At 38.6% G+C, this 21,514-nt stretch overlaps 1 protein-coding gene across 1 annotated transcript; it reads right to left on the bottom strand.

The window, feature by feature from the left end:
- Window positions 1-1,145: 1,145 nt before the first annotated feature.
- LOC139902562 (uncharacterized) lies at window positions 1,146-3,637 on the bottom strand. Its single transcript, XM_071885172.1, has 2 exons — window positions 3,595-3,637; window positions 1,146-1,492 (listed from the first exon to the last, which is right to left on the bottom strand). The coding sequence occupies exons 1-2, from the start codon at window positions 3,635-3,637 to the stop codon at window positions 1,146-1,148; spliced, it is 390 nt and encodes a 129-aa protein (XP_071741273.1).
- Window positions 3,638-21,514: the final 17,877 nt, after the last annotated feature.

Genomic DNA, 21,514 nt, shown 5'->3' with positions numbered 1-21,514 from the left:
GTTAGTTGCTGCAAGTATGCAATAGCTCCAGAATTGGATTGGTAGATGAGATTGGAACCTAATGGCCATGGCTATTTCTAAAAGTTGTCTATGCTTTCTTTCTACCCTAGCATTTTGCTGAGGAGTGTATGGACAGGAGGTTTGATGAATTATGCCATTGGATTCAAGGAATGTTTGCAGTGAATTATTCATGAATTCAGATCTATTGTCTGATCTAAGTGTTTTGATGGATGTATGAAAGTGATTTTATATGAGTGTATGAAATAATTTGATTTGAGAAGTTACATGATGTTTACTAGGAAGTATGTATGTCCAGATAGCCCTAGAGTAATCATCAACTATGGTTAGAAAATAGTGACAGTTAAACCGTCGGATAGTTGTCTAATAACCTCACGAACTTAACTGAATCCACTGATCTTCACTTTAACAAAGAAACACGCTTGAATTGATCAAAATAGAGAGTTTTAGCCACGAACTTTAAAATTTAGCTTGAATCTCCATAATTGTTGTTGTAAAGCTGTAATGATGATCGAAACACTTTCTAATACATATAATAAACCTTCGTCGAGCTTTTCACACAAATTTGAATGTCAGATTATCAAATTCGATGATAATGAATGTGATTCAATCTAACTGAATGTGTTCAGATCTTGTAATCTCCAATCTCTTGATCGATATAGTGATGTAGTGTCACTCCCTGGACTCTCTGATACCAAATGTTAGGTCAGATTATGGTTAGAATTGAAAATATAAGAGATAGAATGAGATTCGGTATAAAGGTGAACAGATTCGGTATTAGAGAGTTTCGGTAAAATTACATTCCACAGCTTCTTAAACTCAGTTACAATACAATGACTATCTAATTAGGACTACTTAGGTTCCTTATATAGCCCTCTTCTAAGGAACCATCTATTTAGCTTATTTCACATTAGCACTATACACTTTCCAGGGTCCTAACAATGGCCTTCTAGTCCACAGTTACCACTGAAGATGCCCTTCATGAATGGACTCATTCTCTCATAGGTGGGAGTAGGTTTAGTGGTGTTCCATTTGGAGGTGCTTGCAGTATGTTGTTTGGTATTGGAATAGCTGGAGAGTGCTATGGAAATTGGCACTTTGTGAATACTTTCCCTCTGTTTCTCTTCCTATCTTATCATTCCATAAGCTTTTCCAACTGAAGGTAGTGGTTGCAATAGCAGTATTTGACCTCTGATATTGGAGTAGCACTCATCTAATCCCATCAAGAACTGAATTAGACATTTCCTTTGATCCCTTTCTCCATTTGTCCTTCCATTTTCACAGGTACATTGATAGGTGCAGGTGTATGGTGATTCTAGGGCATCAAGTTCATCCCAAAGTCCCTTGAGTTTATGGTAGTAGATTTCCACAGTGCAGTTAATTTGTTTTAGTTGTGTGATGTCATTGGACAATTGATAAATCCTATGGCCATCAAGCTGTGAATAATTTTCCTGCAATTCCTTCCATAAGGCAGCTGCAGAGTTAACAAAGCTGAGTGAATTACCAATTTGATCAGTGATTGTAGTGACCCGAACTTTTCCATGTTTATATATATTAAATGAAGTTGATATTTACATGATTAAATATTTCTAACATGTTAAGCAATCAAACTTGTTAAGACTTGATTAATTGAAATAGATTTCATGTAGACAATTAACCACCCAAGTTGACCGGCGATTCACGAACGTTAAAACTTGTAAACTATATGATGATATATATATAACGATTATCGTTATAGCAACTCCTTACTAAATACATATGTATCATATTAAAATATATTCATTGTTGGTGATTTGTGTCACCAATATGATTTAAGTGTAATGGGATTAATTTGTTAACCAAAATAACCTTGATAAATATCGAACAAGTTTGGGAAAGTGTGGAGTGCACACTTGTTTGAACTTATCTTGATTATGATGGGGGTTCGGGGGCAGCGCCCCTGATAGCGGGGTCCAAGGAGTGGCAACCCCTGGCAGGGTCCAAGGGGCAGAGCCCCTGGCTGGGATCGAGCTGACCTGGCAGCTCGGAGATTTTTTTGTTTGGGTTAATATCACTTTATTAAAAATGTGTTAAAATTTGATTTAAAGCTTTCAACAACATTAAATGAGATCGTTAACTTAAAGCTTTCAAAAACAACACTTACATGTAACGACTAACGATGACTTAACGACTCAGTTAAAATGAATATACATGTAGTGTATTAAGATGTATTAGTACACTTTTGAAAGACTTCAATACACATATCAACGTACTTCTACTTAGAAAAAATGCTTACAATTACATTTCCATTCATTTTCATCAATAATTCTACTCGTAGTCATTCAGTATTCGTACCCGTATTATACACAGCTTCTAGACATACTTACTATGAGAATATACCAATAGGAACTAGCATGGGATTCCACTCTTGATTATGTCATGCATGACTAATCAAGTTTAACTTCTACTTCTACCATTGATCATGCATATTTTAACCGTATGGTTTAATATGCCTGCTCAATACATAAAGAGGGGTTTAAGGATCTTAGAACGTGGCTCTCCGGTCCGGCTACCGTGAATAACCCTGGCCGACATGATGATGTAGGCGGGGTGGCCAAGTGATTAAGTCCACCTCCGATAACGGTCGTCGATCAAGAGGCCCCAAATAAGGTCGTAGGTACTAGCTTACAAAAGACTAACCTGTTAACCTTGAAAAGATGCTGAATGATGCTGTTTCACGTAATGTGTATCGTATGTGATGGTTACGTAATGTGCCTTGTCTGGTGAATGATGATTAGGGTTTGTATTTATAGGCAAACCCTAATTCTAGAACCATCCCAGATCATGATAATCTCATCCATAACTGACTCCCCCGAATCACGGATATAATTATGGAAAAGATATTTACTTGACAGCTAAGCAACCGTCGTACCGGGAACAAAGGCAATCGCACGCCACATACCGCACACAAGAACACGCATACGCACAATAATGATTGCCCGCATACATATGTGGTGCGCCTGCGGGTTGCGGTATCATTATGTCCCCCCAGTTTGATGTTATATGGCGCGAGGCGTATGATATCAAACTATTAAGCGAAAAAGAAAAAACAAGAAAACGGCTAGCCTTTAATATTCCGCGTGCGTGTCGATGCCATAAATGCCTATCACAATCACAGAAGCCCATTCAGCTGACATGACATAAAGTGGCTGTGTGGCAGGCGCGTGCCAACCACGCGCGTATATGTAATCATACCCAACTGGCATCCACGCTCGTAAATAAAATGCTACCCGTCGATTGCGTTACAGGTGTACAACCATGATCACACCACTCCATCCCATGACCCTCAATCTTCCCTATAAATAGCCCATTTTGCAGCTCACTTCCACTTTCTTGCATCAAGCTTCCTCGTTACCTTGCCAATTTGAATTCCGATCAAAAATCAAACATTCCGGCCACCATTTAAAGGTTAGTATTCATCCGATTACTCCTAGAAAATGACTAAAGCTAACGAGACGTATGTAGATAGCGTAGAGTCTGTTATAGAGCAGAAGCACATAGATTACTTAGTGAAACAGTACCCCCTTAGCCAAGTACATTCCGGTGCCCCCTTTGTCAAATCAGCGAGCCCACGAGCCATCGGAGAAAAAGGTGGCTATTTACGAACATGCTTTTAAGCATGGCAACTTTAGGGTTCCTCCCACCGATTTCTTTCTGGGCGTGCTAGATCACTTTAAGGTCGGATTAGGTCAGTTACATCCTTACGCTATAGGAAAAATAGTCTTGTTGGAGATATGGTGCGTTGCACTCAACAAAGTGCCCCTGGTGAAGGTGTTTTGCCATTTATACCGACTAGCCAACCACCACAAATCGTGGTTCACCTTCTTCGCTCGTTAAAACTTCACCAAGACCCCAAAATCGAATGCGGGGAATTGGAAAGAGACATTCTTTTTCATCGACCAAACTGTGGTGAGTGCAAACTTCTCGCAAACACTGATATGGTTCGAGAAAGTGGAGAAGGATGTAAACAAGACCCCCACCCTGAATGATGACGAAAGGAAACTATTAGCGGAATGTGCAAATGCACAGCTAGTGCATCGATCATATGGGAACGTGATGCTGCGGCTAGGGAAGATATCCGCACATTGGCCATGGGAGGATGTGCGCCCAGCCATAGTCGGACCGGATGGAAAGGGTAGGGATAGTATAATCACGTACTAAACTGTTTTTGTATGTATATTATCTAACGCATGCGCGTATCTTTGCAGAAATGAGGATGAAGAAGGTGCCGACTGCGGAAGAGATTGCGGGAATCTCCTTCCGCAAGCAAGACGTGAACGTACAGCTAGAGCAGGACAAAGCTAGCGAAAATGCGGAGTAATCGCCTGCGGCATCTGGCAACAAACGCAAAGCAGCTGAGACCTCTGCGGCTCAGCAGAAGAAGAAGAAGATGACTCCCAAACAAAGGGAGGACATGCGGAACGATAACTTTGTTCCAATCGAGCCACGCTCCGCAGAACTACTTCCCCCCATTACTGGTAAGTCCTTGCGCGTTTACCGCATACTAAAGTTCACATTATAACTATTTACTGATATGCAGAGCATGTGGAGGAGACGCAGCCGTCCACCCCGCGGGTCAACCCAGATCTCCAAACTACCGCCACATCAAAGGATAAGACAATACACGTGGATTCCGATTCCACACCAACTCCTCCGCAAGGTAGCTTCCGCCTTGCCAACCTTAGCCAACTCACACAGTCTTCTGCGGAAAATGCCGCAGAGCAGTCTGCGTTCCTGCAACAAATCTTTCCGGCCGAATTCCGCGAGCAACTGGCCGCTCTACCGTTTAACCAGGTGCACAATGCCTTCATTCAAAACGGCCTGGTATTTTTCGGCATGTTTGCGGATCAGGCCCGCCGCTCTTCCAGCATATACCAGCTAGCTTTGCGCAAAGAGGTAGAGCTAGGGCTACTGCAGGCGGGTGTAGATCAGGTCAAGAAGGATAGGGATGCTGCTGAGGAGGCGTGCAAGGCGGTTGAGTCGACCGCGAATGAAACCAAAACTGCGCTGATTGAGGAAAGAAAAAAGAGCCGTGAGCTGGTTGGTGCGGTTGAGCAGGCGAAGGGGGATGCAGAACGTTTACGGTCGGAGCTTGAGAAAGTGACGAGGGAAAAGGATGACGCGGTAACCAACCGCGAACTGGCAGATGCGGATCTAGCGAAGCTGCGCACCGCACTCCCTACCATTGCGCAAAAGGTGATGGACTCAGAGCCTGTGTCCGACAAGTTCAATGCCTACGTTGATGCGGTCAGGGACCATGAAATCAACAAGGCTGTGCAGGAGGTTATCCAAGCTTGCGGTCTAACACCGTCATTCCCCGACATCGTTCAAAAGAAGCTAAAAGAGGGAATGGCTGCGGCGTTAATGGATGCGGAAGAAGCCATCAAGTCCATCCTTATCCCCCTGATCAACGCATTTGCTGCGGACTCGAACATGTCGATCGATGGGTTTTTAAAGGAGGATTATTAGTGTGTTGGATTGCGCCGTAAGTCCTATGCTTAGGCAGGTACTTGTATTTTTGCAGCCCTAAGTCCCGTGTTGGGCAGGCGTTACAAACAATTACCTCTTATGTAACAACTTAATTTGCTGTATATATATTTCTGATATGCATGCGTAGTGTGTTTATTTGTTTATATATCGCGAATCAAAACAAAATGTGAACCGCATGCCCATGCGCATAGTTAACCAAAACTCATGCGTATGCGGATGGTACTGCGTAAAATAAACCAGTACTTTAACAATTTATCCTTAACAATTTAGACTCAGAAGCTACTGCGTTTTTGCTTTGTCATGTACTAGAGGTGCACGGTAGCTGTATGGTAAGCAACGCAACTAAAAACAAGCCAATGTCTTTATGCTTAAGAGTTCCTCAAGCAAACCAATGCGAGAGTAATTACGCACAAGCAAACCAATGCTTGTAATTTTTTAAGTCGACTTTGCAGCCATCTAGTCTGCGTGGCGCTTGGCTAGGGGAAAACCAATTCCCTTTGCCTGCCGTTAGCGTCTAGCCTTGTAACCAAACAGGCTTCTGCCGTACGGGGGCTAGAGGACACCCCTTAAGTAGGCAGGAACCGCATACAAAAAAGATTTAAACAACAAAAGTATGCGCGAGTAAATATTTAATTGGCATTAATCACAATTACAACCGCGACACATCCAAACGGACGAAAATTACATAGAAAAAATAATGTGCTACAATAAACTGGAGTGATCAGGTCCACCTAGCTACATATAACATTTTTTCAATAACGTCGCATGCCAAGTGCGTTTCACAGGTTTTCCATCTAATGTCTCGAGATGGTACGCCCCGGTATTGTTTGCCTTCGCTACCCTGTATGGACCTTCCCAACGGGGGCCCAGTTTCCCAGTATCTTCTGCATGACTTGCGTCATTCTGACGCCAAACCAAGTCATCGCACTTGTAAGAACGCGAACGTACACGCTGATTATAGTACTTTGCAATTTTTTGCTTGTTATTTGCTTCGTTGACAGCCGCAGAGAGTCTGCGCTCTTCCAGCAAATTAAGATTTTCCCGAAAAGCTTCAGAGTTATTTTGCTCATCAAAATTTTGTATGCGGAACGTTGGTACCCCAATTTCGGCGGGTACAACAGCTTCTGATCCATAGACCAAACTGAACGGGGTCTCACCAGTGCTTGCTTTAGGTGTTGTTCTATGCGCCCATAAAACCTTCGGTAGTTCATCCACCCAACCAACGTGACCATGACCCAACCTAGCTTTGATTCCAGCTACTATATCCCGGTTGGTGACTTCGTACTGGCCATTCGCCTGCGGTTGTGCAACAGATGTAAAATTTTGCTTAATATTAAGCTCCGCGCACTAGCTGTGAAAAGGGTCACCCGCGAACTGCGTTCCATTATCACTAACAATTTCGTTTGGTATACCAAATCGACAGACGATGTCTTCCCATATAAAATTTCGCACCCTTTTTCCTGAGATTGCTGCCAGCGGTCTCGCTTCGACCCACTTTGTGAAATAGTCGATTGCAACAATCAAGAATTTGATGTTTCCTGCGTGTGCAGAATGTGCGTAAGGTACTGATGTAACATGTTTAGAAAATAAATGATAAAATTACCTCGACCTTTTGGGAATGGTCTGACTATGTCGATTGCCCATTTGTAGAATGGCCACGGTGAGGAGAATGGTATCATTGGATGCGCAGGTGCTCTGCTAATAGGTGCATGTATTTGGCATGATTCACATTGCTTAACTATGCGCGCAGTATCTGCGTACATGGTGGGCCAATAATATCCTAGCCGCATTATTTTTGACACAATGGACATGTGCCCCGAATGGAGTGCGCATGCACCTTCATGCACCTCGCGTACAACTTCCTCTGCCTCTTTCGGGCCAATGCACCTTAAGTGCGGTCCCAAATAATTCTTTCGATATAGGACGTCACCCTCAAGGGCATACAGCGGTGCCTTAACGCGGACTTTCTTTGCATCAGCAGAATCCGCAGGAGATGTGCCATCCCGCAGAAAAGCCACGATGGGCGTCATCCATGTTGAGCTTGATTCCTCAACTGGTGCCACTAAAGGCATCATAACAATGGATTTCGCACTGAGTTCTTCTATTAGAACTTTCTTCCCCATATGATCAAAAACCAAGGCAGCCAGTTTGCTTAGCGCATCCGCTTTCTTATTTTGCCCCCGCATTACGTGGGAGATTTGAAAAGCTTCAAATTGGTCAGTGAGGTTGTGAACAAGCGATAGATATTGCTGCATGGCTATGTCATGCGCTTCGAATCTCCACTGACCTGACTGCATACTAGCTTTGAATCCACATACGCGTGCAAAATTTTAACATTTAACTTATGCGCAATGCGCATACCTGCTAAGAGAGCCTCATACTCTGCTTCGTTGTTCGTAACAGCAAAATTAAACCGCAGTACGTATGTATGCTCTTCGCCATCTGGGCCTGTTAAAATTATACCCGCACCTGCACCAGATGCGCTGCACGCACCATCGGTGTACAATTCCCATGGTGACAAAGTTGGTGCAGGTGGATCCTGATGTTCTGCTGATGCCTCGACATCTGCAGGTAATTCTGCTAGGTAATCAGCAACTATTTGACCCTTAACCGCACTGCGCGAAGAAAAATTTATTTCATGTTCACCTAATTCAACTGCCCACTTAGCCATTCGGCCAGAAATCTCAGGCTTGTATAACACCTGAAAGAAAAATGATTGCGTTAGTCAATGCGGTAACCCCGGTCATTGCCGCAAAGTAGGCGTTTACCAACCTGTTTGATTGGTTGATCAGTTAGAACCACGATTGGATGTGCTTGAAAATATCGGTGCAAACGCCGCGCCGTATGGACCAGCGCATATACAAGCTTTTCTATTGGTGAGTAGTTTACTTCGCTTGATTTCAGCGTCTTGCTTACGAAGTAGACCGGCATTTGCGTCTGAGAAAAACCTCAGTCGTTAAATTTTTGCGATATAAATAAAGCATGTAAATTAATGGATTACCTTTCCGCGATCCGCGATGAGGACTGAGCTGACAGCTTTCTTCGATGCCGCGAGGTACAGCGTTAGCGTTTCTCCTGTTACTGGCGCAGTAAGTGTTGGTAATTCTGCAAGCACCTTTTTCATCTCCTGAAAGGCTGATTCTGCTTCCTGAGTCCATACGAAGTCTTTTTTCTTCAAACAATTTTTCAAAGTATTGAAGAATGGTAACTGTCGTTCTGCGGCTTTCGACAGAAACCGTGTGATAGCATCAAGCTTCCCCGTTAGACTCTGCACATCTTTCTTTGTCTTCGGAGATGGAAAATTATCAATGGCTTCAATCTTTTTGGGATTGGCCTTGATACCCCGCGCTGTCACCACATGACCTAAAAACTTGCCTTCCTCTTCCCCAAAACTATATTTAAGCAGGTTAAGCTTCATGTTGATCCTGCGCAGAGATGCAAACGTTTCCAGGATGTCTGCGAGCATGTCTTCTTCAGTGTTACTTTTAATTACCAAGTCGTCGACGTACGCTTCAAGATTTCTACCGATTTGGTGCTTGAATGTCGCATCAATTACACGCTGATAGGTCGCGCCCGCATTCTTTAAACCGAAAGGCATCTTCGTGTAACAATAAATACCCTGCGGCGTATGAAAAGCAGTCTTGTCCTCATCTTCCGCAGCCATTAAGATTTGGTGATAACCCTTGTATGCGTCCAAAAAACACTTGTACCTAAATCTCGATAGTGATTCTACCTTCCAGTCTATCTCCGGGAGAGGGTAGTTGTCCTTAGGACATGCCTTATTAATGTCTTTGAAATCAATGCACATTCAACAGTTACCGTCAGCCTTTTTTACCAACACAGGATTTGCAACCCATGTCTGATAACGCACTTCCCGCAGAATGTTTGCTTTGACAAGGTTGTCCACCTCTGCGCACAACCAATCATTACGGTCTAGAGCCATATGCCGCTTCTTTTGCCTAACGGGTGTCAATGATGGATTAACGTTTAACTTATGTTCCGCAATATCCCGCGGAACCCCGGTCATGTCTGACTCGCGCCATGCGAAAATATCTGCGTTAGCTGACATTATTCCATGCAACTTGCCCTTCGTTTCGGCTGACAAGCCTGCGCCGATTTTAATTCTCTTATCCGGATGCAAGCGATTTGCTATTACTGCACAGTTTGCAAGTTGCTCTTCTACGCTAGGAGCGCTTACAGACGCGACAGAGCTACACAACTCGGTTGCTTAATGTGACGCAACTGTGGCGACGCCTCCTACTGTGGGAAACTTAATCAAACCATGCACTACCGATGGTATGATGTTGAAACACCGTATGAAGTTTCTCCCTAGGAGTGCGTTATATTGTGAAGTTGAACGAACCACATAAAAATCGACCAATTCATGTCTGATCATTTGCGAGTTCCTGTCATCCGCAAGCTCTATCATTAATTCTATCCGGCCTAGCGGCCACGATTTTTCTCCGAAAAACCCTGATAGCGTAATATCAGGCTGGCGTAACTGTGCTTTGACTTCTGCCGGAAGGAAACGATAACAATGCTCATACATAATATCGACACCGCTGCCAGTGTCAACATGCATGCGCTTAATCTGGATTCCGCAATTAGGGATGCGACACTTGATGATAATGGGCTCATTAATTGTATCAATTGACATTACAGGAGGGAAAGTGATTGGGAGAAGCTCCCAATCCTGATGATCATTGTACTTTCTCCGCTGGCTGATTTTCTCTGCGTCAACCATGTTAATGGTTAAGTCGGCATTTTTCGCTTTGTCAACTTTCTACCACGCGAAAGTCTTAGACTTCGAAGCCTCTTCTGCCGCCTTTCCCTTATCCTTTTTAGGTGGTTTTAGATGATCCAATTTGCCCGCGCGAAGCGCTTCCAGAACCTGTTCCATCAAGTTTTTACACCGATTGGTGTCGTGACCATAATCGTCATGAAATTCACAATACTTTGTTTTGTCCCGCTTCCAAATTCTGTAAGCGGAGTTGGAACCGCGAAGGTCGCGCATATTGGCTCCGTTGCCAAAATTTCCTAGGGCGTTTTGGACAAACTTTTGAGCAGCGCGTAGTTCTGATTATTGATGCCGCGCTGATTATTGTTTCGATAATTGCCACTTGATTTCCCTTTATCATTCCTGATAGGACCACCGCTAGGATACCTTCCGCGAGAGTTGTTACCACGATTTTGATCGCGCGAACGATCATCGTCGTCCTTCCTCTCGTTGCGTGAGCTAGCTGTTGGGATGTCATTATCTTCGCCACTCCGCATATAGTCGTGGCATTCATTAAGCGCCTCAGCATAAGTTGTTGGGACTGTATGGCGCAGACGCCTTACCAGTGTTGGATGACGTTCTGAGTTTATACCATGTATGAGTCCGGAAATCTGTTGCTCTGGTTTGAGATCTGGTATACGCAGGCACTCATTAGTATACCTTGTGAGAAATTCGCCCAAAGATTCCTTGAACTTCTGCACGATGTCATGGCATTCAATGTGAGTGCACTTGGGTGGTCTCTGATTCTGATATTGCAGTAAAAACTTTGTCCGCAGATCCATAAACCCGGCAATACTACCAGCCGGCAATTTATTAAACCATTCACGGGCAATACCCTGTAGTGTCATAGAAAATATCTGACACGCAACCGGATCCACCCAGCCCTGAGTGCGCATTGAGCCCTCGAAACGCTGTAAAAAATCATCTGGATCGGTCAGGCCATTGTAAGTACCCAACGTGCTAGGTATCTTTGGTGCTGATGGAAATGGATATGCGGTTATATGCGGAGGAAACTTGTCAAAGGTAGTCAGTAGCTCGAAGGGTGATTTAACAGGATCCCCTTTCAAGTTTGCAAAGAAACGCTTCATCATGTCCTGAACAAAGTCAGGTTGTGAAAATAAGTGAACCATATCAGGAGGTGCGGCCTGCATGAATTGACTTGCAAGATTTGCCTGTCCTTGAACATTTTTCCAAGGTTGACCCTGCGTCTGCGGATATAACCAAGGCTGCTGCGTTGGAAAAGAGGGATGACTTGAAGACGCAGAGTACACAGGTGGTTGTAAAGGAAACGAAACCTGTGGCGCAGATATCTGCGAAACCTGAGGATACACACTTAAAAGCCCAACTGTATGCGCTGTGCTTTGCTGCTGTGCTGTTATCGGCGCCCAAGGAGAGTTTGCATCTGGGATGACACCAAACCTCCAACTATTAAGTAACGCCTGCGCATCCGCAGGAGTTAAAAATTGCGAAACTGGGCGCGGTGGTTGCCAAGGTTGCAACGGTGTAAATGACGAATTCTGCTGAATGCTCTGCGTATGCAGAGGTATTGAAACAGTGGTACTGTAAATAGGTACCTGTCCGCAGCAAACCACATGCGGCCCCGTTGTTCCATCGCTAGTGCCTGCCAAGATGACCCTTGGATCCACTGACGAAAAGTCTAACCGCGTGGTTTTGACTGGTGAGTTTGCTCTTGGCGGTGTAACCCCGTCTGAATATATCGGCTTGTACCTCTGAAAAGGTTCGCCGAATATAGGTGGAGGGTACATCGTGTACCCCGCCTGAATAGCCGCCCCCGTAGTCATAACCGGTGTCTGTTGACTACCAGACGGTGCGTTCTGAACATCTGTTTGGGTATGTTCCGATGATTCCTCGGAAGTCATGATACTGTTAAAGAAAAAATTCAAAAATTTTGTAAATAACGAGTCATACAATTCAAAACCTTAAAAGAAAAAGCAATTAAACAGTCTTGAATTAATTCGACTCTCAATGAAAGCACCACTTGATCATGCATATTTTAACCGTAGGGTTTAATATGCCTGCTCAATACATAAAGAGGGGTTTAAGGATCTTAGAACGTGGCTCTCCGGTCCGGCTACCGTGAATAACCCTGGCCGACATGATGATGTCGGCGGGGTGGCCAAGTGATTAAGTCCACCTCCGATAACGGTAACCGATCAAGAGGCCCCAAATAAGGTCGTAGGTACTAGCTTACAAAAGACTAACCTGTTAACCTTGAAAAGATGCTGAATGATGCTGTTTCACGTAATGTGTATCGTATGTGATGGTTACGTAATGTGCCGTGTCTGGTGAATGATGATTAGGGTTTGTATTTATAAGCAAACCCTAATTCTAGAACCGTCCCAGATCATGATAATCTCATCCATAACTGACTCCCCCGAATCACGGATATAATTATGGAAAAGATATTTACTTGACAGCTAAGCAACCGTCGTACCAGGAACAAAGGCAATCGCACGCCGCATACCGCGCACAAGAACATGCATACGTACAATAATGATTGCCCGCATACATATGTGGTGCGCCTGCGGGTTGCGGTATCATTACCATGAACTAGTCAACTAACTAGAGCTCCTTTTAACCCCACTCACCACTCATCATTCACCACTCACCAATCAATCCATTTCACTTTCAATTCTCTTTCTAATTCTCTCTAAACACACACAAACTCTTAGGAACGAAATTTCCAGTAAACTAATCATCATCTTCATCAAAAATTACTTCAAGAATCAAGCTATAATCATCATAGGAAGAACACTTCAAGAACACTTCGAAAATCCTTTCAAGTTTGCTAGTTTACTTTCAATCTTGCAAATCCATTCCAAGTAATCATCTAAGATCAAGAAACCTTTGTTAATTATAGTAGGTTACCTTTCTTATTCAAGGTAATATTCATATCCAAACTTTGATTCGATTTCTATAACTATAAACTATCTTAATTCGAGTAATAATCTTACTTGAACTTGTTTTCGTGTCATGATTCTACTTCAAGAACATTCAAGCCATCCAAGAATCCTTTGAAGCTAGATCAATTCTTGTCACTTCCAGTAGGTTTACCTACTAAACTTGAGGTAGTAATGATGTTCTTAACATCATCCGATTCATATATATAAAACTATTTTATTCGAAGATTATAACATGTAATCACTAGAACATAGTTTAGTTAACTCTAAACTTGTTCGCAAACAAAGTTAATCCTTCTAACTTAAATTTTAAAATCAACTAAACACATGTTATATATCTATATGATATGCTAACTTAATGATTTAAAACCTGGAAACACAAAGAACACCGTAAAACCGGGTATACGCCGTCGTAGTAAAACCGAGGGCTGTTTTAGTTTGGATAATTAAAAACTATGATAAACTTTGATTTAAAAGCTATTCTTCTGAGAAAATGATTTTTATTATGAACATGAAACTATATCCAAAAATCATGGTTAAACTCAAAGTGGAAGTATGTTTTCCAAAATGGTCACCTAGACATCGTTCTTTCGACTGAAATGACTGCCTCTTATAATATTGACTTGTAACCTGTATTTCCGACTATAAACTTATACTTTTTCTATTTAGATTCATAAACTTTAGTTTAATATGAAACCATAGCAACTTGAATCACTCAAAACGGATTTGAAACGAAGAAATGACGGGTAAAATAAAATTGGATAAATTTGTTAGTTTTAGCTACGAAAATTTTGTAACAAATCTAGACTAAACATATCCTAACTAATTTATATTGTATTATACATATTATGAAATCTTGGGATATCATAGACACGTATACAATGTTTTGACATATCATATCGACCCATATATATATATATATATATATATATATATATATATATATATATATATATATATATATATATATATATATATATATATATATATATTTCGGAACAACCATAGACACTTTATATGCAGTAATGTTTGAGTTAGCTATACAGGGTTGAGGTTGATTCCAAAATATTATATATACTTTGAGTTGTGATCGAGTCTGAGACTTGTAGACACTGGGTCGTGGATTGATTCGAGATAATATATATTGCTTTATTTCTGTATATCTAACTGTGGACAACTAGTTGTAGGTTATTAACGAGGACTGCTGACTTAACAAACTCAAATCATTAAAACGTAATAAAAATGTTGTAAATATATTTTGAACATACTTTGATATATATGTACATATTTGTTATAGGTTCGTGAATCGACCAGTGGCCAAGTCTTACTTCCCTACGAAGTAAAAATCTGTGAAAGTGAGTTATAGTTCCACTTTTAAAATCTAATATTTTTGGGATGAGAATACATGCAGATTTATAAATGTTTTACGAAATAGACACAAGTAATCGAAACTACATTCTATGGTTGAATTATTAAACCGAATATGCCCCTTTTAGCTTGGTAGCCTAAGAATTAGGGAACTGGCCCCTAATTGACGCGAATCCTAAAGCTAGATCTACGGGAACTAACAACCCCCATTCTGGAATTTGGAATGCTTTAGTACTTCGAGTTTATCATGTCTGATGGGTGTCCCGGAATGAAGGGGATATTCTATATGCATCTTGTTAATGTCGGTTACCAGGTGTTCACCATATGAATGATTTTGTCTCTATGCAGTTTGCGAAATGTCTGATATGAGATGTGTTATAAAAATGAAATTTTGGGGTCTATTATTATGATTTGATAATATATATGTTAAACCTATAACTCACCAATATTTTTGTTGACATTTTAAGCATGTTTATTCTCAGGTGATTAACAAAGAGCTTCCGCTGTTGCATACTAAAATAAGGACAGGATTTGGAGTCCATGCTTGTATGATATTGTGTAAAAACTGCATTCAAGAAACTTATTTCGATGTGATATATTTTTATTGTAAACCATTATGTAATGGTCGTGTGTAAACGGTATATTTTAGATTATCATTATTTGATAATCTATGTAAGGCTTTTTAAACCTTTATCGATAAAATAGAAGTTACGGTTGTTTTAAAAATGAATGCAGTCTTTGAAAAACGTCTCATATAGAGGTCAAAACCTCGCGACGAAATCAATTAATATGGAACGTTTATAATCTATATGAACGGGAAATTTCAGTTAGTATCAGAGCGTTGGTCTTAGAGAACTAGAAATTGCATTAGTGTGTGTCTAACCGAGTTTGTATGCATTAGTGAGTCTGGACTTCGACCGTGTTTTCTTTAAAAACGGTTGCTTAACACTTTTTGTTGGAAACTATATATTATTAACATGTAAATATTATGTGATATATTAATCTCTTAACGTGTTTGATATTGTGTGATAGATGTCTACCTCTAGTACAAATCCCATCGACTTACCTAATAATAATGAAGAGTCGAATATATTTTGGAAAGATTCACAAATTCCCGAAGAGGAACCGGAAGAAGAGGAACCGGAAGAAGAGGAACCGGAAGAGGAGGAACCGGAAGAAGAGGAACCGGAAGAAGAGGTTCCGGAGGAGGAAATATTAGGAACCACAAAAAAACAGATAAATAAAAGAAAATCCTCAACCAATGGACCAAAGTTAATAATGGTCAATGGTGTTTCCGCCGAGGAAGCAAAATATTGGGAAGATTACCAATTTTCCAATTAATCGGATCCCGATGAGGATTCCGATGATGTTATAGAAATTACCTCGACCCAATTTGAAAAAGCAAAAGAAAATAATAAGGGAAAGGGCATCAAAATAGAGAAACCTGATTCCAACCCCGATGAACTTTATATGTATCGTCAACACCCGTATTTCTTAAGTTGTAACAATAACCCGGGAACCTCTAAGCCACCAGGTTTTTCTAAACCATTTGTGAAAACAACGGCTCGTATTAGAGGAACATCATATATCCCTAGAAAATTAGCAAAACGAAACAGGTCCGAAGAAGAAGAAACTAGTGAGTCAGAATAAAGAGTTGTAATCATGAGGTGTAAAATATGTAAAATAAGTGTGCTTGTATTTTTCTTGTTGTATGTAAAAATTACTTGTATTATTTGATAATTATCTTTTACGAATCTAACCCTCGTCTATTTTTACAGTATAAAAACAAAAATGGATGTTAAGGATAGACAACCAAAAATTTTAGAAGACCTATCCGGGGACATGATTGATGAAATCCTGTCTAAAGTCGGTCAAAATTCGTCGGCACAATTATTTACGGTGAAATTAGTAGGTAGAACATTTGATGAACGTTCCAGGCATGCCTTAGTTTATAAAAGGCTTTCATTTGAAAGATGGGGTATATCACATTGGGGAGACCGTAAGTTACGCCGTGTTTTCTTTAAAGCGTTAAATGTGGGGAACCCAAATGCAATTTTACGCTACGGGTTGAGAACCTATTTTGACTCAACATATCCCAACCTAGGACTTCGTGAGTTAGAATGTGACGACCCAGAAATTTTCGATCAAATTTAAACTTGATCTTTATATGATTTCGACACGACAAGCGAAGTCTGTAATAATGAGTCTCAAAATTGTTGAACTATTATCATATATTAAATTAACCCCTGTGATTATTTCCGACGATTCACGAACGATTGTGTGTAAATAAATAAATAATATATATATATATATATATATATATATATATATATATATATATATATATATATATATAAACATAGGTAATATTATATATTGTAATTTATAAATATTAAATATTTAATATATGTTATTGTATAAGATATATTAGATGATTAGTAAATATGATAGAATTAATAAATCGTATTATATTAAATTTAATTACAAGTCTGAATATAATTTTTATACCTTTTATATTACTTGTATTATTATTAGGTATTATTATTACCTTGAACATTTAAAAATCATTAATATTATTATTAATAATATCATCATTATAATTATTATTATAATTTTTATTAATGTTAGTATTATTATTATTAAAAATAAATATTGTTATTATAAAACAACTTATTATTAATATCAATAATATTATTATTAGTATTATTATTATTATTATTAACTACTATTACACTTAATATTAATGTAATTTTCGGTATTATAAATAATATAAAAATTATTATTATTACTAATATATTTATTAGCTATTAATATTAAAAATAATATATATAAATCAACTAAGTGTACAATTATATTCTCTATCTCCATCAAACTTTATTCTCTTGACTTTGATGCAAGTTCCAATAGATGCAAAACAAAATCGGTTATACATCTACGTTAATGGTACAAATCAGTACAGCAAAAATCAAACTTTTAATTTTTTTTTTTTCCTAGTTTCTGTCCTTGTGAATAAACTTATTGATGCCAATGTGATTATATCTATCTTATCTTTTATTACATGTAAACATATACATACATATCACTTATGCATTCTCTTCTCCCTGCTTCCTTTTGAGAGCCACTTAATGAGAACAATCCCTTAAACCATCACGTTTGCTACTACGATTCAAACCACTACCGCTTTCAAGAACACCCATTTCCACACCGGACCACTACAACACCCTTATTAAATTTGCAGAGCCATCGTTTTCCATTTGATCAGGCCTGCAACCACCTTTGAACTTCACAACACCAACCATTATCACTACTAATAACCTTTTGTTTCTACTGTTATATAGTTGCATCTGTTTCCATTAAATTCTAACTTGTTTCAACAACTCAAACAACCAAAATTCACCATCATCCATCATCTCCTGCACCTGCTCGTTTCTTTCTGTTTTTACAGCCAAGAAACACCACGTCTCACCATCTACAAAATTGACTCAACACCATCAATCACACACCTAAACTTTCATGTGTTATCCAAACTTTTCTGTTTTCTTTTCTGGACATCAAACCACCACCATCACAAACCCACAAGAACCCTGCCATGTTTTTCTGTTCGAACCCACCTCACCAATGAACAATTCATCCATCAAATTCTGTCTTCTGTTCCTATTCAGTCGAACAACCATCAACAACCACCTGCTCAATATTACAAATCACAATTCAAATTCATCTCACAAGTTCACAGCAACAAAATCATATGATTTCAGCTTCTTCAAATAAAAAAAAAGAAATTATTATAGATTCACAATTCTATTTTAATACATGAAACAAGTATATTCATCAAATAATCACTTTCATTCATGAACTTGGATTCTCAAATTCTTGTTTAAAGATTCCTACAACAAATAAAGCTAATATCTATGATCAATAAAAGAAATCAAACCCTAGTGAACTTTCAGATTCGAATATCAACATCTATATCACAGAAAATTCAACTGATTTCATCTTTTTATCAAAAACACAATTCGTTGAGGTCCTCAAAGTACTTTGATCTATCTCAGCTCAAACTGAACAGAGATTTTAATTCATAATCCTCCAACAATGCTTCATGATACTTCAATTTAAGCTAACAATCATGGAATGATTACAAAACTCAAAGTCAATTATCAAACCTGTGAAGAATTACCTTTCTATTCTTCGATGATTCCAATAGTTGCTGTTGTTTCAACCATGTTAGCTTCAACGAAACGATAATCGAAGACTCCATGATCAACCTGCAACAACAGATGCTGTAGCAATAACAATAAAATAAAGAAGATGATGATTATTATACTGAATTATGAAGAAAGTCGATGATAACGATGGTGAATAAAACTCGGATCCCATCTGTTGTTATCTTGTTGTGTCAGATACCTAATCTACTAAAACAATTATTGAATCGGTTTCTTGATTTAGATTTCTTAGTTGGTCCGTTTTAATAATTGGGTTGTGATCAATGTTGGATTTCTAAGTGGGCTGCTATGGCTTACTAAACCACGAAGAAAGGTTAAATAAAATTTAAAACGTGAATTGAAATTGAAAAGCAGAAACAGTAGGACGTTTAGGGGTGTTTTCATGGATCGAGAGGTCGTGGGTTCGAACCTTGTCTAAGGCATTCTTTTTAGAGAAAAAGCTTTTAAAGGTAGTTTCAAGTATTATTGTTTTTTTTATGGTTATTATTATTTTCATTAATTTTAGTATTAGTATCACTTTATAAACACTAGAATTATTATGATTAAAATAAGTATTATTATTAATATTATCATGAGTATTATTATTATATAAATATTTAAATTCATTATCATAAGTATCATTAAAAATAAAATTTATATTTTTCAGTTATTATAATTATTAACATTATTATCATTAATATAATCATTAACATTAATACCTTTATTAGTACTATTAGGTATTATAATTTTTATCATTTTTACCAATACTAATATAATTTTAGTATTATTATTACTATTTTTTAACAAACAAATGATATATATATATATATATATATATATATATATATATATATATATATATATATATATATATTACAGATAACATAACAAAGTTAATATTTTTACATTATAAAATGAATATAAGTTATTAATATAAAAATTATATCATTAATAATAATTGTTAAATTGTTTGATCACGCTTATACATTTAATAGATATACAAATAATATAGGTTCGTGAATCCGAGGCCCAACATTACACTTGTTCAATGACGTCATATGTATTTTTACTACAAAATACAGTATGGTGAGTTTCATTACTCCCTTTTATATATTTTTTGGGCTGAGAATACATGCGATGTTTTATAACTGTTTTACGAAATGGACACAAGTACTAAAAACATATTCTACGTTGAGTTGTATCACTTTGCATATTTTTCTCTAATAGCTTAGTAACTAATATTTACATGTTGTAAGAGCATATAAGCGCGAATCCTATTGATAGATCTATCGGGTTTGAAAACTCCAACCGGGTTAGTCGCTCTAGTATCGTAAACGGTTGCATAGTACTTCATTTTTACTACACTTGCGAGTGTAGGTAGATTTCATAATAAAGGGAATATGCCACATTAATTGTTAAGTATGGTTACCGAAGCGCTCAAAAACTTATAGAATACTTTTATACGCTTGTGAGTGTACATATATTTATAAACAGAAATCTTATGGTCTATTAATATACCGAAATGATTGTTATGATAAACCTATGAACTCACCAACCTTTTGGTTAACACTTTTAAGCATGTTTATTCTCAGGTAGGAAAGAAATCTTTCGCTGTGTATTTGCTCATTTTAAAGATATTACTTGGAGTCATTCATGACATATTTCAAAAGACGTTGCATTCGAGTCATTAATTTCATCAAGATCAATATTAAGTCATTCATAGTTTGGATATATTATGAAGGGATATGCATATATGTCAACTTTCAAAGAAATGAAAGTTTGTCTTTTAAAAACGAATGCAATGTTTGTAAAATGTATCATATAGAGGTCAAGTACCTCGCGATGTAATCAACTATTGTGAATCGTTTATAATGTATATGAACGGGTCCTTTCAATTGGTATCAGAGCGGTGGTCTTAGCGAACCAGGTCCTGCATTAGTGTGTCTAACAGGTAGTTGTTAGGATGCACGAGTGAGTCTGGACTTCGACCTAGTAATTGTTAGGATGCATTAATAAGTCTAGACTTGAACCTGGTCTACATGTTAAAAGTTTTGCTTATCATTCTTTGTCGAAAAATATATACCTATCATTTTCAGTCTCGACACGTCTTATTGCAATTATAACATAGATGATGTACAGACAAATTCACATCCCATCACATTAGACCTTATCTGACACGTTTCCTTAATTCCCTCCGTAATCTACGAGATCTTCTGTACTACACATAGGTCTTCTATGTAATTAGAATAGCATCCGATATTCGAAATTCATTTCACATCGAAAACCCTTTATCTAACTGTACAAGATGGAACTCGTCACTAGTTCAAGTCCCTCACATTCCGATATGGAGTTTCACCTAAGCTCCGAAAGCAGTATCACCAGAATGAATCAACCAATCAACCATCTCCAATTCATCTGATGGGTTCGTAGTCAACTTAATCAATGAAGACGAGAATAAGTCAATCCTTTCCACCAACTGAATTCACCTCTTGACGAAGAACCTGAAGCACTTACCGGCGAACCTGTTCGTAATACCATTTTCTCTCATTTTCAGAATATCCCATCCCGATTATATACTATCTCAAATTCTAAATTTTATTCATCCGCTCGTTCCGACAGACAATCATCCCGGTGTAATAGAAGAAGTCAACGAACTTCGCGCTCTAGTAATCAATTTGGAGAATATGGTTCAAAACTTACCA

This window comes from Rutidosis leptorrhynchoides, chromosome 3 (genome assembly GCF_046630445.1).
Source record: "Rutidosis leptorrhynchoides isolate AG116_Rl617_1_P2 chromosome 3, CSIRO_AGI_Rlap_v1, whole genome shotgun sequence".
Lineage (NCBI taxonomy): Eukaryota > Viridiplantae > Streptophyta > Magnoliopsida > Asterales > Asteraceae > Rutidosis > Rutidosis leptorrhynchoides.
This window is presented reverse-complemented; position numbering and strand designations above follow the sequence as displayed.